The sequence below is a fragment of the Oryctolagus cuniculus genome, chromosome 11 (genome assembly GCF_051225735.1).
Source record: "Oryctolagus cuniculus isolate XC-2025 breed Fujian yellow rabbit chromosome 11, ASM5122573v1, whole genome shotgun sequence".
Classification (NCBI taxonomy): Eukaryota; Metazoa; Chordata; class Mammalia; order Lagomorpha; family Leporidae; genus Oryctolagus; species Oryctolagus cuniculus.
Genome location: NC_142877.1, coordinates 78914480 through 78937376, shown reverse-complemented (window position 1 = coordinate 78937376; position 22897 = coordinate 78914480). Strand labels below are relative to the sequence as shown.

At 36.0% G+C, this 22897-nt stretch overlaps 1 protein-coding gene across 27 annotated transcripts in view; it reads left to right on the top strand.

Moving 5' to 3' along the window:
• OSBPL8 (oxysterol binding protein like 8) overlaps positions 1-22897 on the top strand; it is a 198241-nt gene that overhangs the window by 106732 nt on the left and 68612 nt on the right. Inside the window, exon 1 of one of the 27 annotated variants that reach the window (XM_051846456.3) lies at positions 17124-17283. The exons of the other annotated variants lie outside the window; for them this stretch is intronic. Coding sequence (XP_051702416.1) covers positions 17139-17283 — 145 coding nt within the window. The 5' untranslated portion in view covers positions 17124-17138. Of the gene's footprint in view, positions 1-17123; positions 17284-22897 lie in introns of those variants that run through there. 27 annotated transcript variants of the gene reach the window in all.

Genomic DNA, 22897 nt, shown 5'->3' with positions numbered 1-22897 from the left:
TTCCTGGTAGTGGAGTTGCTGGATCAGAAATATTTTTATTAAAAATTATTGTTCCCTCCTCAAAATTGAGAAGGACGGTGTTATTTTATTTCAGGATTTCTCAGTCTTGGAATTAACATTTTAGCTCTGATAAATCTTTGTTGTGCGGTATTGTCCTATACATTATAAGATATTTAGCAATATCTTAAACTATACCCACTAATACTAATACCACTTTTCCCAGTTGTGACATCCAAAAGTGTCTCCAGTAATTGAAAATTACTGTTTGATAGTTTTTGCAAATCTCTTTAATGTCTATTGTAATAAGACAGTTGTATTATTTTTTAAGTAGAAGTGAAATTTTATTTTAGAAGAAAGACTCTGAACAGAGTGCCTAATAGAAAGACCAATGCGCTGAGATCTCACACTGTAGGGGTGCTTCTATATCCTTCATGTTATTTCCAAGGAACAAAAGTAGTGGTTACACTTTAGTTACTGTGAAAGTTGGGGCAGTTGCCCTGAAGTCCTTTCTAGCTTGTTTTTATCTAAGCCTAGATCTTGTCGTTGTTGGTAAATATTTCTTACAAGGGGCTTTCATGCTCTTCTGTTGAGTGTGTACATGATAGGAAGGTACTACAGTTTGTACGTGCTGGAAAGGAGCTGTGGAATGGTTTTAGTCTGGACTGTTTTTAGTCCAGGGTATATTTACATGTTTCTGCAATCAATCTGTTGTATATAGATGATTCAAATGAAGTATATGAATAAAATTTGGTGCTATATGTCTTTTATACACAACTGTAGACATTTTTTTCTTTGACAGTAGATCAAAACTTGGCAAGCAATAGTTATTTTTCATTTGTTTGTTTCAAGATTTTTATATATTTGAAAGGCAGAGTTACAGAGAAAGAGAAAGAGACAGAGATATCTTCTATCCATTGGTTCATTCCCCAAATGGCTGCAACTGCTAGGGCTGGGCCAGACTGAAACCAGGAACCAGGAGCTTCTCTGGATCTCCCACATGGGTACAGGGGCCCACGCATTGGAATATCTTCTGCTGCTTTCCCAGGTGCATTAGTAGGGAGCTGGATTGGAATGGATGGTGGCCATATGGGATTCTGGAGTCACAGGCAGTGGCTTTTCTGGCTATGCCACATGGCTGACACCAGGTAGTCGTTTTTTAAATACCAGTTGTGATGTGGAATCTCAGAATGTATCAGTACACTTTCCATATCCTGTTAAATTAAAATACATTGGTCTTAAATTTTTAATGGCTCTTTTGTCATGCATGATTTTGTAACATTGTACAATTGTCATTTGAAAAATATTTGTTCACCCACTTTGCAGATATTCCAAGTGCTGACACACTAAAAAATAAAATACAGAGAAGTGATCTATGCATATTTCTCATTTTGTCACACAGAGTATTAAAACCATGTGTACTAGAAGTTCAAGATTAATAATTTATATTTCTTCTTCAAGGATATTTGTAAGTGAAACTGGTATTCTTGTACTATGAGTGCATAACTGTAGAATTCAGTGACCACTGTTACAGTTTGGTGCCTCTGCCTTGATTTGTGCTAAGATGCCAACAGTTTTATCCAACATTTTTTTTTTGTACTATCAATGAAAATGTCAACATAAGGAAAAAGTGGTAGGAAACTAATTTTGGTCCTGCTGGAACTCTTAAAAGAATCTTGAGGATTCCCAAAGCTTCATGATTCACATTTTTTAATTCATACTTTATCAGTTTTGTACAGTGGATTTTGCTCCTCAACTAGAGTTTATCTAATTAAATATTTCAAACTCTCTGTCATACTACTTATAGCCACGTGGAAAGACTTCTGCTTTGAAAACTGAGAACTTAAATTTGGTGTTTGAAAGTTAATATTGCAGTGCTAACCCATTGTCTGTAGTTTCTTTTTCTGGAGTTCCAGTTACTCGTGGTCCAAGAATATTAAATGAAAAGTTCAAGAAACGAGCAGTCCCTAAATTTTCAATTCTGAGTAGCATAATGAGATCTTACTCCAATCCACCAGAGGCATGAATCATTCCTCTGTTCTACCTATTCACTTTGGATATGTGACCCTCCCTGCAGCAATTGAGAGAGGGAGAGAGAAAGAGACCACATTCACATAAGTTTTATTACAGTATATTGTTACTCTGTTTTATTACTAGTTATTATTAATCTCTCACTGTGCTTAATTTATAATTTAAACTTCAATGTAGGTATGTATGGAGAGGAAAATACAGTGTATATAAGGCTTGGTACTATTTGTGGTTTCAGGCATCCACTGGGGATCTCAAAATGTATCCCCTGTGGATAAAGAGGGAATGACTGTACATTGGTTATCAAATTTTTTAAAATTAAATTTTAGAATCTTAACTATCATCTTATAAGGTCTGTTTAATTAGTCAAGTTTGGTGGTGTAACTTTAGGAATTATCCTTTGAGATTAGATTTTTGTAACTTTCTTTTGAAACAAAACCATTCTTTTGAACAATATTTATCTTTTACGTATTTGACAGAGAGACAACTAGAGCTCCTGTCTTATAGTTTACTCCACAAAAGTCTACATGGCTGGAGTGGGACTAGGGCTGAAGCCAGGATCCAGGAACACAATCCAGGTCTTCTACATGCATGACAGAAATCCAACTATTTGAACTATTCCTGCTGCCTCCCAGAGTCTGCATTAGCAGGAAACTGGAGTCAGGAGCCAGATCCAGGAATCAAACCAAAGTACTCCAATGTGAAATATGGTGTCTTCATCACTAGGCTAAATTCATACTTCTATAACTTCTTTTTCAAATGAATATTAAGTGGAAAATACAGATTGAACATCCCTAATCTGAACATCTGAAGTGCAAAACTTTTTTGAGTGCTGACATGATATAACAAGTGAAAAATTCAATAGCTGAACTCATATGATGGTTCACAATCAAAAGATAGGCACACTAAAAATACTGTATAAAAAGTATCTTTAGGCTATGTGTATAAGATAGATGAAACAAACAAATTTTGTATTTAGACCTGAGGAATTATTTGAAAACAAACAAAAAAGATTTATTTATTTATTTGAATGGCAGAGTAACAGAGAGGGAAAGACAGAGATAAAAAGATCTTCCATCTGCTGGTTCACTCCCCAAATTACCTCAATAGTCTTGAACTGGTGCTCTGATAAGGAATGCCAGCATCAGAGATGGTGGCTTAACCTGTAGCACCACAACTTGGGTCCGTCCTCAGGAGTTCATACAAAAACCTTGTAGTGTTTAACTCCTTGTTCTCTGTATTTTACAAATGAGGTAACTGATCAGTTGCTAAGCTCAACACAAACTTTGATATAACTTGAGTTTATTTCTTACTTTAAAATTTCAATCAACTTAGTTTTGTTTTTTTGAGGGTCAAATTTTCCAAACTTTACCTTGGTTCCTGTGTCTTTTATGTAATCCCATTATGTGTATTGTGCCTTGTGTGGACATATTTTAAAATTTCTTTTGGGTAGTACCTAGAAGTATAGTCATGGTAAGCATTTGTTTTATAATAAATGGCCAAGCCACTTTCCAAAGCCATTGGGCAGTTTTCACATTCATACTATCAGTGTGTGAGAGGTTCAGTTCTTCTATATCCTTGATCTTTTTTATTTTAGCTCTTCTGATGGATGTGTAATAATATCACATTGTGGTCTTAATTTGCATTTCCTTGATGACTAAAGATGTTGAGCGTCTTCATGTACTTATTGGTTACTTATGAATCTTTTGTGAAGTATCAGTTATTTTTCCTACTTGCAAAAAATTGGCTTGTTTTACTGTTGAACCTTAATAGTTCCTTAATATATTTTAGTGGTGTCTTTAATAGCTGTGTAGGAATATTTTCTTTCAATCTTGATATACCTTTCCTTTGTCTTAATATTTCTTCTAAAGATCAGATGTTTTTAATTTTCATAAGGCTCAATTTATCAATTTTTATGAGTCAAGCTTTATGTATTTTTATTACTAAAGAAATCTGTGTCTGCCCTAAAGTTGCAAAGAATATTTCCTGTGATTTCTTCTAGAAGTTTTTTTAATGTCAAGACTCTGATTTCTATCTTTATTTTCATTCTTACTATTACCATCTTAGTCTAGGTCTTCATCATTCTACACCTACATTGCCTAGCAGCACAGCCTCCTACCTGCCATTTGGTCTTTGCCTTTCAATATATGAGGCTATATTTCTTAACAAAACAACCAAATAAAATATTATTGTCACATAGTAAGGTGAGGTTGTTATGGGTTGAGATTCTTGCGATGTAGATGACCAGAGGACGTATAGATCCTGCGAAGTAGATATCTGAGGGAAATAACATGAGTAAAGAGAAATAGAAAATTGTAACTGAAGATACTACTTTTTAAAATTCAAGCCTGTAACTGAAAAACTTAGCAAGATGCCTATATTTATGTCGCTTCTATTCTCAAACAGGCAGTGGCTTCCCGTTGCCTAGAGAGGTGGGTACTTAAATCTGGCTATATCTGGGAATCTCCTGGGAGCTGAAACAGATTCTGCTCCACCCTTTCAGAATCTCTAGGTGAAGTTCAGTAATGTGGATGTTTATAGAGATCGCTAAATGTTCTTGATGTAGCAACACTTAGACCGTATTTGGAAACCAACTGTTGAGAGCACAAATTATAGTTTCCATAATGTGGAAGTCAAGGCTCTTACAATGAGGGCACTTCAAAAATTTTACAAAACATGTTTGTTTTGAGATAAGAAATAAGTTTGTTTCCCTCCCACAATGAAATCCATACATAGTTTTTTATACATACTTTCCATGAACTTCCTGAAGACCTCTCATGTGTATGATTTTACTCTTCTCTTCCAATTTTGTCTTTTATTTCCCCAGTCATGAACCAAGTTAGATGCTTCCTTCATTAGCCATATTGTAGTTTTATTTATTCTGTTCCTCCACTGTGGACTGTCCTTCTCCCTCTCCTTGCTTGTCCAGGTACTGTCATTCTTGAAGATGTGATTTAAATGTCTTTTCCTTTATAACACTTTCTTAGGTTATGTTGTTATCTCAGTTTTCCAAATTTCTATATCACTGCTGTTGTAGTAGGTATTGGTATAGTGTGGTCTCTTCAGGTGGCAGTTTTTCAAAGCAAGTGAGAGGTCACTGAGTTCCATGCTTAATAAGGGAATTACACTGCTCACCATTAATTAAAGAATTTCATCTATTCTCATTTTTCCTCTTTTGGCTTTCTCCTCCATACATATTGATTCATACTCATTTAGCATAGGTCATCATCCCTTCAAAACAATTCTTTTTTACAATATGATTTCCTTCCATCAGTTTATGATTTTTTTTAAGAGCTGGAGTGACTCTTTCCTCACTATGCCCACACACATCAAATAATCTGTTACATGCTTAGATTATGGCAACAGGTTAGATTATTCCAAAGGTTATGTTTTCCAGATTTTTTTCCCCTTATTCAGAGGCTGTTATTTAAATTCAAAATAGAAAAAAAAAGAGAGAGAGAGAAAGAAAGAGGTCTTCCATCTGATGGTTTACTCCCCAATTGGCTGCAACGGCTGGAGCTGCGCTGATCTGAAACCAGGAGTCAGGAGCTTCTTCCAGGTCTCCCATGCGGGTGCAGGGGTCCAAGGACTTGGGCCATCTTCTACTGCTTTCTCAGGCCATAGCAGAGAGCTGGATCAGAAGTGGAGCAGCCAAGTCTCGAACCAGCACCCATATGGGATGCTGGCACTGCAGACGGTGGCTTCTCATACTATGCCACAACATTGCCCCCCCCCCCAAAGCTGGTTTTATAAATGGATTTTTTTTTATTTGTAGCTGGTATAATTACCTGCATGGATCTCCACACTTGTCAGATTAATTATTAAAATCATTAGGAAATTACTATATATATGTTAACTACAGTTCTGTGTATCAGTATCAAATAGAAAAATGCAATTCAGAAAATACTATCAAAAATAAGTACACAACAATCAATCTAGGAAGACATATAAATTATCTTTAAGTAGTGAGTTATAACACTTAATATACTCTCTTTTTTTTTGACAGGCAGATTTAGACAGTGAGAGACAGAGAGAAAGGTCTTCCTTTCCGTTGGTTGACGCGCCCCCTCCCCCCCAATGGCCACTATGGCCAGCGCATTGCGCCGATCCAAGGCCAGAAGCCAGGTGCTTCCTCCTGGTCACCCATGTGGGTGCAGGGCCCAAGAACTTGAGCCATCCTCCACTGCCTTCCCGGGCCACAGCAGAGAGCTGGGCTGGAAGAGGAGCAACCAGGACAGAATCTGGCGCCCCAACCGGACGAGAACCCGGGGTGCCAGCGCCGCAGGCAGAGGATTAGCCAAGTGAGCCGCAGCGCCGGCCATGAGGTATAACACTTAAGATCATCATAAATAAAGAAAAAGACCATGTTTATGACAGAAAAATTCATTATTTGGATGCTACTTCTCAAATTGATGTTGTGGCTTCAGTGTATTTCAAATCTATATCATTTTTCTTAAACTTTATTTAAGTTATACAAGTTTCATTTATTTCATATATACGGATTAGGAACACAGTAGTAATACTTCCCTCTCTACCTTCCCTCCTGCCCACGTTCCAACCTTTTTTCCTCCTCCCTCTCCCATTCCCACTCTTAATTTTTACAAAGTTCTATTTTCAGTTTTGTTTATTTATTTTCAAAGAGTTTCATAGAGAGGAGAGATTGAGAGAGAGAGATATCTTGAATCTGCTGTTTGACTACCCAAGTGACTGCAATGGTCAGTACTGTGCCAGGCCAAAGCCAGGAGCTTCATCTGGGTCTCCCACATAGGTGGCAGGAGCCAAAGGCTTGGGCCATCATCTGCTGCTTTCCCCAGGCCATTAGCAGGGAACTGGATTGAAAGTGGAGCAGCTGGACATGAACTGGTGCCCATATGGGATGCTAGCATTTCAGGTGGTGGCTTCACCTGTCAGACCACAATGCTGTTCCCTCAAATTCATATCTTAGCAGGGTATTTTTCAAGGTACTTGATAAGGTCATTTTAAACTCTCAAGGGAGATCAGAGGGCAAAGAAGAGTCAAACATTTCTGAGGAAGCTGAGCCTTTTACATGTTGCTTAATTCTTACCATAATGCGCTACAAAATGAGACAGCAGGTGTTAGTACTCAAAGAAACATAGAAACCAATAAAAAACGTAGAAACCAATAAAATACAACAGAGAATTAACAGTGTCAATTATGTATGGAAACTCAATAATAGGCATTTCTCAATGAATGTTTTGGAGAAAATTAGTTATATATATGATACAAAATAAAAATAGATCCTTCTCTCCCATTATATACAAATTCAATTCCAGATGGTTCAAATGTGGAAAATTAAACTTTAAAACTTATAGGAAAAATATATTTTTTGGCAAAGAAACATGTATTTAGAATTAGCCATATGGTCTCAGTTTAGATGATCCCAATGTTGTTAGCAACATCTAAATCATCATAATCAGGAGCCTGTTGAACATATGCGACCTTCTTTCCATCAGGCTTCATAAGGGTATCGATCTTGGCCACATTAATGTCATAGGATTTCTTTACAACCAGTTTGATAATAGTGCTTGTTGATCTTGATATCCATAGTGAACATAAGTGCTGTCTTCTGTCCTTTTTGTGGCTGAGTCAGTGCTTGGGGGAACTTGGTCAAGCTTGTTTATTCTGGGTACACTCTTCTGAGGATATTTGGGCTGTCTCCAAAGCCAGAGTATCTTGGGCTGCTGAAATTTGAGTGATGTGCATGTGTGTGTGTGGGTGGGTGGGTGGGTGGCTGTGGACACCTTTCAGTACTTCTTTCTGAATCTTTAATACCTTTGATCTGACTTTGGCTTTGGTAGGGGAGGGAGCTTCTTTGTTCACCTTCAGCATCATCTTGATGAAAAATAGAGAAAAATATTTTTATAAATTTGAAATAAGGAAGAATTTCTTTAACAAGACCAACAAAACAAAACAAAAATCTAAGTGAATAAATGAAAAAAGCCCACTGAACTGAAAAGAAGACTGACAGGGTCATTGAAATTAAGAATATCCATTCTTCAAAAGAGAACTATAAAAAGAATGAAGAAATGAATTACAGCACATGTGAATGATAAAGGATTGATACCCAGAGCAAGTAAAGTATTCTCTTGGCTAAACAAAAAGATAAAAACCCATCAGATATCTAAAGATATGAATAGGTATTTCATAGATACTTAATAGAAGAAGTAACTTGAATGGCTAATAAGTGTCAAAAAACGTTCAACATTATAAGAATTCTTCAAAGATAAATAATACCACATTGAGTTGCTTTTTTACCTACAAAATCAAACATTTTAAAGTCTGACAATTATTCACAGTTGTTGGAAAGGATGTAAAACAATAGGAACTCTAACTACTGATGGAAGCATATATTGGTAGAACCATTTTTGGGAAATGATTTGGCATTCCATAGTAAAGTTGAAGATAAGCACCCACTAATCCATAGCTTTTATACTTCTCATATTATAGACCCAGTTATACTCTCACACATATATATCAGCACAATTGTTTGTGATAGGGGGAAAAAAAACTGGAAAATCCCCAAATATCCATTATGAATGGAATTGAGTAAATATTACAAAATTTTAATATAATAAAATACCACACAATAATAAAATTAATAACTTAAATCTGCAGGCCTCAATATAGAAAAATTAAAGACAAACTAGAGTCCAGGCACTGTTGACAGTTTACAGTTTAAAACTGGTTAAGTAAAATTAATTAATGTATTATAATGATAGAGCTTTTACTTTTATAGGCGCTTCATTGTTTGTGACAAGTCCTTTTTCTCATGTTACTTTCATAATTCTCTTTATTTTTGATTTTTGACAGTTTAATTATAATATAAGGATCTCTTTATGTTTAATACACTTAAAGTTCTTTGGACTTTATGAATCTGCATGTTCCTTTCTCCCTCCAGAGTAGAACATTATCATTATTTCTTTTAAAAATATTTCTTTTTTTTTTTCTTCTGAACCTTCCATAATATGTATATTGATTTGCTTAATGGCAGCCTATGTAAGTCCCATATGCATCTTTACTGTCTTTCATTCTTTTTGTTGTTCCTTTCTCTGGCTAATATCAAATGGTTCTTTATCATGTTCATTGATGTTTTCTTCTGCGTGATTCGGTCTGGTTTTGAAGGACTTAATTGACTTTTCATTTAATTTATTATATTTTTCAGCTCCAGGACTTCTGTTTAGTTCTTTTTATGTTTTTTATTTCTTTATCATACTTTTCATTTGTTCATTTGTTATTCTTTTGGTAATTTTTTAAGTTTCTTTGTGTTCTCTTGTATTTCATTAAGCTTCTTTAAGACCATTCTTTTGAATTCTTTGTCAAGCAGTTTAAGAATATCCATTTCTTCAGGATTAGGTCATTGTTTGATTAATGTGGGTTTTTTTTTTTCAGTATTTTATTGATTTGAAAGACAGAGTGACAAAGAGGGAGAGACAGGGCAGTGGTGGGTGGATCTGCTGTCCACAGATTCTGTCTCCAGATGGCCACAACTGGGGCTGTGCCAGGCTTAGGTCAGGATCTTGAACTCCATTCAGGTCTCCAACATGGGTGGCAGGGGCCCAAGCACTTGGGCCATCTTATGCTGCTTTACCAGGTGCATTAGAAAGGAGCTGGATCAGAAGTGGAGCAGCCAGGACTTGAATCAGCACTTCAATATGGGATGCTGGTCTCACAGGTTGCAGCTTAACCTGCTATGCCACACACTGGCTCCTATTTGGTGATATTTTTCCCCCTGATTTTATGTGTTTCATGTAGTTACTTTGGTGTCTGTACTTGAAAATAGCAAAAGCCTCTTCCATCTTTTATAGTCTATATTTGACAAGTGAAGATTTCTTCTGCTGTTTTCCTGGATCAATGGCACTTGGGATGGAATGGGACTAGAGCTGAGACATGTGGTTGGTCCGTAGTCAACCCTTCAGTTGGCATGTTTGCTACCTGGCACACAAATGGGCATGATTCCTGTTAGGTTCACAGGCAGACAAGACTGCTTCTGGAACTTTGGCTGAACAGTGGTAGTCATGTTATGATGCTACTTGTAGAGCCTTATTTGGGTCCACAGAAGGGAGGTCTGTTACCACACATGCTGATGAACATAGCTCTCTTGTTGGATCTCTGGATGAGTCAACCAGGCATGTAGGATTACCTCTGGGACTGTGGTAGAGCAGGACTGGAACTTCATCACAGGACTATTTCAGTAATTGCCATCAGAACTGCGGTCAGTGGGCCTGTTACCAGATGGGTCCCAGGGCAGGTAGGACTGCCTTCAGACTGGTGGAATGAGGCTAGAGCTAGGTCAAAGCTGGTTTCTAGATGAGTGCTATGGCGCAGTGATTTAAGTTAGTACTTGGGAATGCATGGGTTTGAGTTCCTATATCAGAATACATGGGTTTGCGTTCCACTTTTGCATCTGATCCAGCTTCCTGCTGATCCTACTTTGCATTGCTAGAAGGTGGAAATTGATAGAAAGTCAGACTGTTGTGCTATTTTAAACCAACGGATCATTGTTTCCAATCTTAATTTTTATGTCATATTAAGGTTATCATTAGATTGTTTGCTAAGCCTGAGTTGTTCCCAGTTTTGTCAGCTATGTGCCCATTTGAATTATATATTCTGTAAGGAAACTACCTGCTACATTTGTAGTAAAGTCTTCCAGTGTTTATTCCATTTTATAGAGTGGTGGTTCTCCATGTGTTTGTTTTTTTTTTTTTTTTTCTGATTTGATGGCAGGAGCCAGGTACTTATCCTGGTCTCTCATGGGGTGCAGGGCCCTAAGGACTTGGGCCATCCTCCACTGCACTCCCTGGCCACAGCAGAGAGCTGGCCTGGAAGAGGGGCAACCGGGACAGAATCCGGTGCCCCGACCGGGACTAGAACCTGGAGTGCCAGCGCCACAAGGTGGAGGATTAGCCTAGTGAGCCCGGCGCCGGCCTCTCCATGTGTTTGAACATTCTGCTTTGTTAATTCTTGTTGGTTGATTTTTGTTTTCAGGTTTTTGTCTTTCTACAACTCTTCTTGCTGCTTTAAAAAATTTCAAATGGCTTAAAGCCTAAGTTTATTTTGTTAGGATTCGAGATAATGTGTACATGCCTTATACTTTCATCCTCATGTAATCTAATGTTTTATTGTGAGTATACCTATGGGACTTTATAGAATTTAAATGTGCACTCCAACTACCAAATTTGATTATTTCAGAGTTCCTCTGTATTTACCATTCATCTTTTTAAAAAATTGAAGTTATCTGAAATTTGTACAGACTGCTTATTAAAAGTTCTAATATTACAATGAGATGCCTTCTCCAGTCCTAATATTTTGACTCTAAAGAAAGAAAAATTAAGGATGGACATTTTCACTGGACATAGAGCAGAACCTAGAGAATTCTTTTATTAGTGAACTTTTATGATATTTGCCTCTGCTTGAATGTCTGCCTTTTTATTGTTCAATTTTACATTTATTTATTTCTGTATTTATTTTCATTTGAGACAGAGTCAGAGCTCTCATCTGCTGGTTCACTTTCCACATGACTGCGGAAGCAAAAGCTGGGCCAAGCTGACACCAGTAATCAGGAACTCAGTGCTAGTTTCCCACACAGATGGCAAGACCCAACTATTTGAGCCGTTATTTGCTGCTTCCCAGGGTATACATTAGCAAAGCTAAAATCAGCAGTGGAGCCAGGACTTGAACCCAGGCAATCCAATTTGGGTTATAGGCCTCCCAGTCACTGCTAGATGCCTGACCTATTTTACTTTTGATTGACATATAATTATGCATATTTATGGATTATAGTGTGATGTTTTGATATAAATAAACATTTTATAAAGATCAAATTAGAGTGACTCACATATCCACCACTTCAAAATCTTAACAATTCTTTGTAATGAGAACATTAAAAATCTTCTAGCTATTAAGTATAGAATGCATTATTTTTAACTACAGACACCCTACTGTGCAACAGAACACTAGAATTTGTTCCTGGTATTTAACTATAATGTTGTACCCATTGACTAACTTCTCTTCATTCCCTTCAGTGCCCTCTTCTCCCTCTGGTAATCCCAGTTCTACTCTGAACTTCTATGAAATCAACTCTTTTAGATTATACTTATAAGTGAAATCATTCAGTATTTGTCTTTTTGTACCTGGCTTATTTGCCCTACAATAATGTCTGCTGTGTTAATCCTCTTTTTTCAAAATCACAGGATCTCAAATTGTTATGGCTGAATAGTATTCCATAATATAGTATATATAGAATATAATGCTGTATAACAACTTTTCTTTTTCCATTCATCTGTTGATAGACATGTAGATTGATTTCATATCTTGGCCATTTTGAGTCATTGTACCCTTGACATGGGAGTGTATTATTTCTTCAGCAAACTTTTCATTCATTTGGTTATATACCTTGTAATAGGATCCCTACATCATTAGGCAGCTTTTTTTTTTTTTTTTAACAGTCAGAGTGGACAGTGAGAGAGAGAGAGAGAGAGAAAGGTCTTCCTTTTGCCGTTGGTTCACCCTCCAATGGCCGCCGCGGCTGGCGTACCGCGCTGATCCGATGGCAGGAGCCAGGTGCTTCTCCTGGTCTCCCATGGGGTGCAGGGCCCAAGGACTTGGGCCATCCTCCACTGCACTCCCTGGCCACAGCAGAGAGCTGGCCTGGAAGAGGGGCAACCGGGACAGAATCCGGCGCCCTGACCGGGACTAGAACCCGGTGTGCCGGCTCCGCAAGACAGAGGATTAGCTTAGTGAGCCACGGCGCCGGCCTAGGCAGCTTTTTTTAAAAAAAAAATTTAAGAAGTTAAAGCAGCTTTGTGAAAATCTTGACAACTTAAGTGAACTACACAAAAACACAAACTCAGAAAACTGGCATGGGAGAAGTTTTTGAGTAGCATTATAGGTACTTCAGAAATTAAATTCATTTCAAAACATCTTACCCAGAGATAACTAAAGTCCTAAATATTTTCCCTAATGAATTCTAAACCTTTAAATAAAAATAGTAATATAATAAAATGTTCTTCCAGAAAGTAGAGTAGAATCATATTCTTTCCAAATTATTTTAAAAGGCCAAAAACAAAAATCCCCTGACATCAAAACCTAGTAAGCATAAGTAAAAAATTTACAAAATTATAGTCTTAATTAATGCAGGTGAAAAAAAAAACATTTAACTGAATATTTAGTAAATCAGATCCAAGAAAAGGTAAAAGTAAAATATGAATCATTGGAATTTTTTCTCCATTGTGTATCTATTCTACTGTTAAAATTTGTACTTTTTTAAAAGATTTATTTATTTATTAAAGGCAGAATTACAGTGAGGCAGAGGCAAAGAGAAAGAGAGGTCTTTCATCCGCTGGTTCACTCCCCAAATGGCTGAAACGGCCAGAGCTGCCCTGATCTGAAACCAGGAGCAGGGAGCTTCCTCCAGGTCTCTCACACAGGTGCAGGGGCCCAGGCACGTGGGCCCTCTTGTATTGCTTTCCCAGGCCATAGCAAAGAGCTGGATCAGAAGTGGAGCAACCGGGACTCGTACTGGAACACATAGGGGATTCTGACACTGCAGGTGGCAGGCAGCTTTGCTCGCTATACCACAGTGCCTACCCCCCACTTTTCATGATCGAGATTATAATCATTTTGCTTCTAATGTAGGAATCCCTTAAAGATTTCTTGTAGGACTAATCTGGTGATGATAAATTCCTTCTGTTTTTGCTTCTCTTGGGTAGTCTTTATTTCTCTTATTTCTGTCTGATAACTTTGCTGTGTATAATATTTTTCAGTGGCAACTTTTTTCTTTCAGATCTTGAATATTTCAGACCATTCTTTCCTGACAATAAGTTGTCAGCTGAGAAGTCTGTTTAATATATTGAAGGTTTCTTTACAAATGACTTTATGCTTTCTTTTGCTATTTTAGAATTCTCCATTTGTCTCATATTTTTATTAGTTTGACAGTAATGTAACTCAAGAGGATGCTTTTTGTTTGAATTTATTAAGGGTCCTTTGGGCTTTCTTGTCCTAGATATGTATATCTTCCATAAGAGTTGTAAAGTTTTCAGCAGTTATTTCATTGAATAGCTTTTCTATGCTTTCTTCCTTCTTTACTAGTTCTGGAAATGTTTGCTTGTAAATGGAGTTATCTAAGTTCTTTTTTTAAACGAAAGATTTGTTTTATTTATTTGAAAGGCAGAATGGGAGGAGGGAGGTGGAGGAAGGGAGGGAGGCAGAGAGGCAGAGAAAGATTGATCCTATTATTCATTAGCTCCTCAAATGGTCACAATGACCACAGCTGTGCCAGCCGAACCCCAGGAGCCTAGAACTCCATCTGGATCTTCCAGGTGGGTGTCAGGGGCCCAAGTTCTTGGTCATCTTGTGCTGCTTTCCCAGATGCATTAGCAGGGAGCCGGATGGGAAGCAGATCAGAGGGGAATTGAACCAGTTCTCTGATATGGGATGCCAATGTCACTGGCAGTGGCTTAACCTGCTGTGCCATGGCGCTAGCCACCATAAGTTCTTAATTTTTTTCCCTTTGTTTTATTTGGTTATTTCACAAGACTTGTCTTTAAGCTCAGAAATTCCTTCTTTTCCTTGTTAAGTTCTACTTTTGAGGCCCTAAACTGTATTTTAAATCTCATTTTCCACATTATTTAGCTCTAAGATTTCTGATTAGTTTTTAAATCATCTCTCTGCTCATTTTTCATTCATATCATGAATTATCTTCTTAATGTCATTGAATCAAATTTATGCTCATGGAACCTCATTATGTCTCTTTAAATTCTTTAGAATTTTTAGGCAATTATGTCAACTTCCATTTCTCTTCTATTGGTAGAGTTTTTTTTCCTTTGGAAGTTTCATGTTATTAATTTTTTCTCACTTCTTGTGCCCTGGGTTTGTTGTCTCTGTGCATCTGGTGTGTTAGTTGTTCCTACCAAAATTTATGGGGGTTTTTGAAGGTAAAAGACTATGTGAGGGCCAGTGTTGTGATGTGGTGGGTTAAGCCACCACTTGGAACACCAATATCATATATAGGAGCACTGCTTTGAGTCCAGGCTTATCCACTTCTGATCAAGCTCCCTACTAATGTGCCTGGGGAAGCAGTAAATGGATGTGCTGTTTAAAGTTGAGAGGAACAGTGACATGGGGAACTCTTCTTTCTTCAGTGTGTATTATAATAATATCATATTATTATATATAATTATATAATAACAAAATATTATTATTATAAATCCAGGCACAATGGTCTCTCACCTGGCTTCTCCATTTCTTGTAAAAATAGATTGATGTGTATGAATAGCTGTTGATATTGGTGTCTCTGTGAGGAACCAATCAGTGGAGGATCAGATCTCAGCCACTGCTGTTGCTCCACATTCTGTCTACCTTTTTAATATGGAAAGAACCGTTGCATCTGAAGTAATATATATAATGGGTCTCTTCAGTGGCAAGATGGTACTAAAATTTTATAATTTGTTCTTCATAAAATTAAGGAATTTCAAAAGAAATGTGTAGTTTACATCAATGTTTTCTGATCTTGACCTGGACCTCCAAAAAGAAATACATGTTACATCACTATTTGGAACATACTATGTAATAATTATTTTTCTATTGTTTGTAATTAGTGGCAATTTACTATTTATGTCATGGAAAAAAGCAAAACAAAACAAAAATCAAACCCACAAATATTCAAACCTGTTGCTATGGGTACTAACCATAAGCTTACTTATTTCCCACTAATTGATTTTGTGGTGTCTTCACCTGAGAAAAAAAATGTCATTTACAGGAAATTGAGTTTGTTTTTTAAGTGTCCTTTCTAATAAAGAGAAATAATCTTAGATTGTGTGGGATGTTATTATATATATGAATGGATAATCAGCCTTGAAGTATACACAAAGTGAGGAAAGAAGCTAAGCTATGGTAAAGTAATTATAATAATTAAGCAACTTGTAACTGAATTAATTGTCCAGTTAAGTGGATCTGTTTCCAGGTTGAAAGGAAGAATTCTAATCTGAAAAATCAACATAGGACATGTAAAGAGAGCTGATTAGAGCTTTTTAACTTGAAGTAAGGTGGGTAAGGTTATTTACTGTAATTAATAAAGAATTCTCTGGAATTTTAAATATTAGGTATAAAAAGATAGTATGATTTATCATTTTGGAAATACAAAAGTACCTATTAGATTTAATGATGTGAGGGTCATACCAGTCACTTTTTTATAACTATATAAAGAAAAATATTTCAGTTTGCTACTGAAATAATAAACTTTCTTTTTTTAAAAAAATAATTTTAAGTGGAAAATACTCATTGTAGATTTTATATTTTGAAAAATTTAAATATAATAGAGAAGGACCGTAGCAGCTCATATCTGTTTCAAGGGAGCATGTGTTGGAGCATAGAGTATTATTATGGTGTCATTTTAATCTCCTCTGTTGATTGATTTGTGTTAACACCATCTTACTGGCTCAGATATCCCTGCTAAAGGTAGAACTTAAATATTTATTCTCTTCTTTAGCTGTTAGAATTCATCAAAATTTTACTTGATAGAATATCTTTCCTTATGAATTCTTCATCATGGCTGAGGGAAGCAGTAGATTAGATCTAAATCTAGAAGCTTCAGGGAAGATAAAAAGTGTTATGTTGATATTCATTTTTGAAGTAAGCATAAGCTGGAAAGGAAAGAGTCGGAAGAGGTGGGAAGTGTTACAGATATTACAAACCCATAATGGATGGTGATGAAAGGCTTGCATTTTTGAGAAGAGAAACTATTACTTCATCCTGAATTGCTAAGTATTGATCGTGCTTTGTTTTCCTAAAGCAGTAATTCAGGGAAGGGCATTACTGGTTTGTTAAAAAAGTAACACATCAATGGAATAGCTTCCTTGTTTATCAGTTCATTTTAAAAAATCAGCAGCATGGCTTAATGCCTTTTTCTGTCAGTCTTTTTCTCTGTTTATTGCTGATTTGACAGTCTCTAGTCCTCCTTTGCTGTTAAATGTGTGTGTCCTTTGTTTGTGCTGGTGGGTTTTGATACGTTTGGATGTAAGAGAAAAGCCCGGCTTTGCCATATTATTCTAATTAGCCTTCTGGGTGAGCATATACATTAAATAGAGTTTTAAACAATGAAAGAAGAGAGCTCACAACAACGTAGATTTTCCTCATGTACTGGGGTTTCGCCTGTTTTATTTCCTCCACGAATTGATGGCCGAAAGCTTGTCCGGAATGCTTCATTTGGAGGATACAATGAACTTTCTCCTTCATTGCCAGGTTTGTTTGTTTAACCTTGCATTCTTGTCTTAATTTCTTTGAGACTCTTCATTAGAATAAACCAGGCATTTAAACAACTTAAAGCTGCTTCATTTAAATAAAACAATTATGTAGTTACAGCTTAGGTTTCAGTAACTACTGCTGTAAGGCTTGGCTTTTCCATATATTCTCTTACAGTATTTTTAGCTAAAACTTGAGAACTAATGAATTGGTAAAATATGAGTCATACATGTTTAAAACATAATTTTTTGCTTTAATTATACAACTAAATATTATGACCCTTTGATAAAATTAAAGCCTTTCTAGACTTGGAATAAGTACAAAATTCTATAATTGCTCTGAGATTCTAGCAGATGAAACCCAGTATTTATTAGTTCATGGGTGTTTTTCTTGCCATTTCCTATAGAATCATACCTATATTAACATTGATATTTACTATAAGCATTGATCTTACTGTTTTATTATCTTAATCTTTTATATTGACTGAAGTGTTCTGCCCAGCTACAATTCTTGAAATACTTTACTTTTTTCTTGTTAGATGTATTTGTGTATGATTAATTTTTGCTAAGAAAATGTTGATATTTTTCAGGATAATACTTATTAAATGTAGTCATGCAAGTGATAGATATGGACTAGGTATTAATTTGTCAATGAGATGAAGACATAAATAATCTATTGTTTGGAAAATACACATTGTAGCAAATATTTGGATGTATTATTTTGTTGTCAATTTAAAATTTTAAACTACTACCTAATTATATCTACACTTAAAAGGTTATATTTTTATGTTAAACTAAAAATATTGTCTGATATTCTCAGCAAAGAAATATTGGCTGAAACTGGTGCTTGCCTTAACCATTTGTATTTTTTCCTGATACATTTTATTGAATTTGATCACACTAACCTATATTCTTGGCTTTTTGTGAGTATTCATGCTGATAGGTGGTACATATAATCTTTTGAGATAGTGAAACAACTTACAGAAAAAATCACTAGGGTTATGTAAATTATTATAAAATCACAGGTTTCATTTTCTTTCTTAACAGTGTTGTCCCAAATTGGAAACTATAGTCCTGAACTGTGCTTGAGTAGCCTAAGCTTTAAACAGCAATCCTAATCCCTATTGAATCTTCTTAGTGTGGCATAGTTAGTATGGTGCTTTTCTCTTGAATGTGTTCTCTAATTGTGTCAATTTTAGTGTTTATCTTTATTCAGACATGACTTTGAAAAAAAATATTGAAAATATTTAAATGTTGTTAAATACTATTCGCTTTCTGAGACTTAATTCATTTCTATATTTGTTTTAGTCACATTTGTGATCTTTTAAAGCCAGCAAGCTTACTTAAGCACATACTGTTTGCTGACCTTCATGCTACAAATCTACTTAGTATTGAAGAGTAACCATGTGACCTTGATAAACAATAAAAAACTTCACTTCTTAAAAGTTTGGTATTAGTAACTAGGTAATTGAAAACAAAACTATCTGTTCATCTCATAAAAGAATATATTGAAAGCCATCTTAAATGAGTTTGTTTTTATAGAAAAGTAAATGGTTGTTTTTGAATTCTTAAAATTATATTTATAGAAATGATTCCATATTTTCCTGAATATAACAGCTATGATGGGGAAAAAAATAAAACTCTCTAAAATACCTGCCTAATTTCATTAGGTAAGAGATAGAATGGAATTAAGTACTTCCAAGAATTGTCTTTTGTTAAATATTTGTTAAAAATAAAAAATGCACGTACTTTCTTTTGTAATATGTCATTGTTGTACTTAAAAATTATTTTAGATGCATTGACTTTTATCTGATATGTTAGAGAAAGAGAGATTGGTCCTACATTAGTGGTGTTTAAATTGTGTGTGTATTATTTGGAGAAGTTTCTTTATGTCTACCTTAGTTAAAAATATATCTGTGTAACCTTTTCTTTATGATACACCCCTATCCAGAATCTACTCATTGTAGCACCATGATGCAAAATGTGTTTTGTTTTATTCATATCTAATTGTCATGACTTCTAGGTACTCTCATTGTACCAATCTCTAGAACAGTACCTAAAATCTGGAGTGAAAATGTTGAGTAAAGAAATCATCCATAGACTTTGAGCTTTATTCTGATTTCTCAGAGATATTTTTCTGTGTAATTTCTTATTTCTCAGCTGTGTTCAGTGTAGTTTTTAATAATTTAGTCATCCTGTATTTTTAGATAACTATTAAATCTGCTTTTATAGATATATTTATGTAATCTTTAATAAGATTGATACAGCATAAATTGGCTTTATATGTATTGAAACATAAATGAACTAAATTTGTTACTGAGGTATATAAAAAGTTTAAACCTTATCAATGATGTCAGTACTTGAATTCTGGCAACAAGTGAGAATTTAAAGATAGAATGCTGATTTATTCAGAAATAATGTTCTATTGCACTAGCAGAAGAAACTAAACTCTATGTATTTGGATAAGAGACCACCTAATGTAAAATTTACTTTGTTGATGAGAAAAATAAGCCCACTAAGCTAAATAATTTGACCATAGTCATATGATTATGGTATGGAAGAGTTAATAACTCATTGGAATTATTGTGAATCTGTGACTATTCCCATAGTGAAAAAATGGGAACAAAAAGACATGACAGCTTTTTCTTAAACCAAGTTAAATGTCATTAAGGTTTTGTTTTGTTCTTGTTGAGCTATAATTGGGAGATTCTTTTTTATTTGCATTTTAATTTGCATTTCTAAAAAGCACTAGTATGTTTTTCTTCCTTATGGAGAAGGAATCTTCAAACATGGAAACTGTATCACTGTGATGCATTTTCACCTGTAGAGAAACTGAACTACTGGAAATTAGATGGCTGATAAAATGATACAGCTAGTACATGGTGGTGCCAGGTAATCTGACTCCATAGCTTGTTGTCTTAACTATGATTTGAATGAATGATCTACTGTATTAAAATTTTTTTAATACCTGGCTTATTTCTTGACAGTAATAACCTTTATTGAAGAAGGGAATGATGGAGAAAACTATGTTGTCATGGTATTATCTTTAACATCTAGTACAGTGTTTGACTCATATTTATATTTATAAGAAATAAAGTCATCATCATTTCTTAGTTGAATGAAGGGTTTATCATCTATCATTCTAAATACTCATCATCTGAATATCTGTTCTTATTATAGATTCTGTAACTAAAGAAAATGTTTAGGAAAGAAAAAAAATATTTAGGAGTCATCATAGATATATACATGGTGCAGAATGAGAATGAGCCTAGATTGACTGGCTTAAAATTCTAACTTTGTTACTTAGGAGCCACTTGGAAGGTATTTGGCTTCAACTGAATACCCAAAAGATACTCTTATTGGTTTGTATAAGTTAAGTAAGAGACAGAATATTCTAGAGAAAGGCTGTTAAGAAAGTAATTAGAATCAACATATCTTTCTAGAGAAAGGCATTTTCATTCTAGGCCTCAAATTCTTACTACAAGTAATTTTTCTGTTGAGATGCCTATATCCCATATAGTAATGCCTGGATTCAAGTCCCAGCTCTGCTTCCAATGCTAGCTTTCTGTTAATGTGTACCCTGGAATGTAGTAAGTGATCATTCAGTTAGCTGGGCACCTGCCAGCCATGTGAAGACCTGGATTGAACTGATGGATAGGAAGGAGCTCTTTCTGGTTCTCCCTCTACTTCTGCCTCTTCTTTTTCCTTTTTCCTCTCCTTCTCAAATTAAAAAAATGAAACAAAAATACCTAAGTATATCTCAAAAAGGGAAAAGAACAGTATAATAAAGGCAAGAATAGAAATTAATGTAATAGGAGCCTGAGTTGTGACATAACAGGTAAAGCTGCTGCCTGTGACTCCAGCGTCCTTTATGGGTACTAATTCAAGTACCAGTTGTTCCACTTTCCATCCAGCTCCCTGCTGATGTGCCTGGGGAAGCAGCAGCAGATGGCCCACATAGGAGACCTGGAAGAAACTCCTGGCTCCTGGCTTTGGCCTGGCCCAGCTCTGGCCATTGTGGCCATTTGGGGAGTGAACCTGTGGATGGAACATCTCTCTCTTTGTCTCTCCCTATATATATATAAACTTTGCATTTCAAATAAATAAAATAAATCTTAAAAAAGAAATTAATGGAGTGGGAAACACACATACAAACAGACACGCAAGATCAATAATACCCAGAATTGAATCCTTGACAAAAGACTAATAAAATAGATATACCAGAGGTGAGATTGATAAGGAAAAAGAAAGGAGACATGGGGTTGGCATTGTGGAGTAGTGGGTTAAGCCTCTGCCTGTAAGACTAGCAAACCATGTGGGCCCTGGTTTGTGTCCCAGCTGCTCCACTTCTGATCCAGCTCCCTGCTAATGTGCCAGGGAAAGCAGTGGAGGGTGGCCCAAGTGCTTGGTCCCCTACACCCACATAGGAGACATGGAAGAAGCTTCTGTCTCCTGACTCCTTGCTTTGGCCTGGTCCAGCCCCAGCCATTGTGGCCATTTGGGGGAGGGAACCACCAAATGGAAAATTTCTCGCCCTCTTTCTCCCTCCCTTTTTCTGTATAACTTTGCCTTTCAAATAAATAAATAAATCTAAAAAAAAAAAAAAGGCACAATTAACCAGTATTAGAAATTAAAAAGGGAAAGGGACACAACTGTTGATGGAGCATGTACTAAACAGATGAAGAAGTGAGAGTATTATTCACTTTTGAATATTCAAATGTCTAAATGAAATAGGTAAATTTCAGTAATTATAACTTACTAACATTGTTCTAAAGGGAAAGGGGACACTTGAGTACTGCTAATAACCATTAAGAAATTGAATTAGAAAAACCTCACATCCAAGAGGATGTCAATTGTGTGTTCTACCAAACATTCAAGGAGGAAGTAATTCCAGTCTTGCACAATGGCTCTCAGAGAATGGAGGTGAAGGGACTGGTGGGAAGAGCACTATTATTAAAAATTTGCTATGAAATTCAATAGAAAGACGTTATCCTGTATTTTTTTAAGATTTATTTATTTATTTGAAAGAGTTACACAGAGAGGAGAGGAAGAGAGAGAGAAAGAGAGGTCTTCCATCTGCTGGTTCACTCCCAGTTGGCCGCAATGGCCGGTGCTGTGCCATTTCGAAGCCAGGAGCCAGGAGCTTCTTCTGGGTCTCCCACGTGGGTGCAGGGGCCCAAGGACTTGAGCCATCTTCTACTGTTTTCCCAGGCCATAGCAGAGAGCAGGATGGGAAGTAGAGCAGCCGGGACTTGAACCGGCACCCATATGGGATGCTGGTGCTTCAGGCCATGGCGTTAACCAGCTGCACCACAGTACCAGCCCCATCCTGTATTTTTCTTACAGTTTTTAATTCATGAATATAGATGATCAAAATCCTTAATAATTATTAAATTATTTAAACATTTAAGAATATAGGATTGGGTTAGCATTAGAAGTTAATGTGGTTCACAGAAAAAGGGGCAGATATTTAGTGTAGCAGTTAAGATGCCATTTGGAGCACCTGCATGTCATATCAGAGTGTCTGGGTTTAAGTCTCAGCACTGTTTCTGATTCCAACTTCCTGTTAATGCATACCCAGGGAAGCAGCAGGTGATGGCTGAAGTAATTGGGTC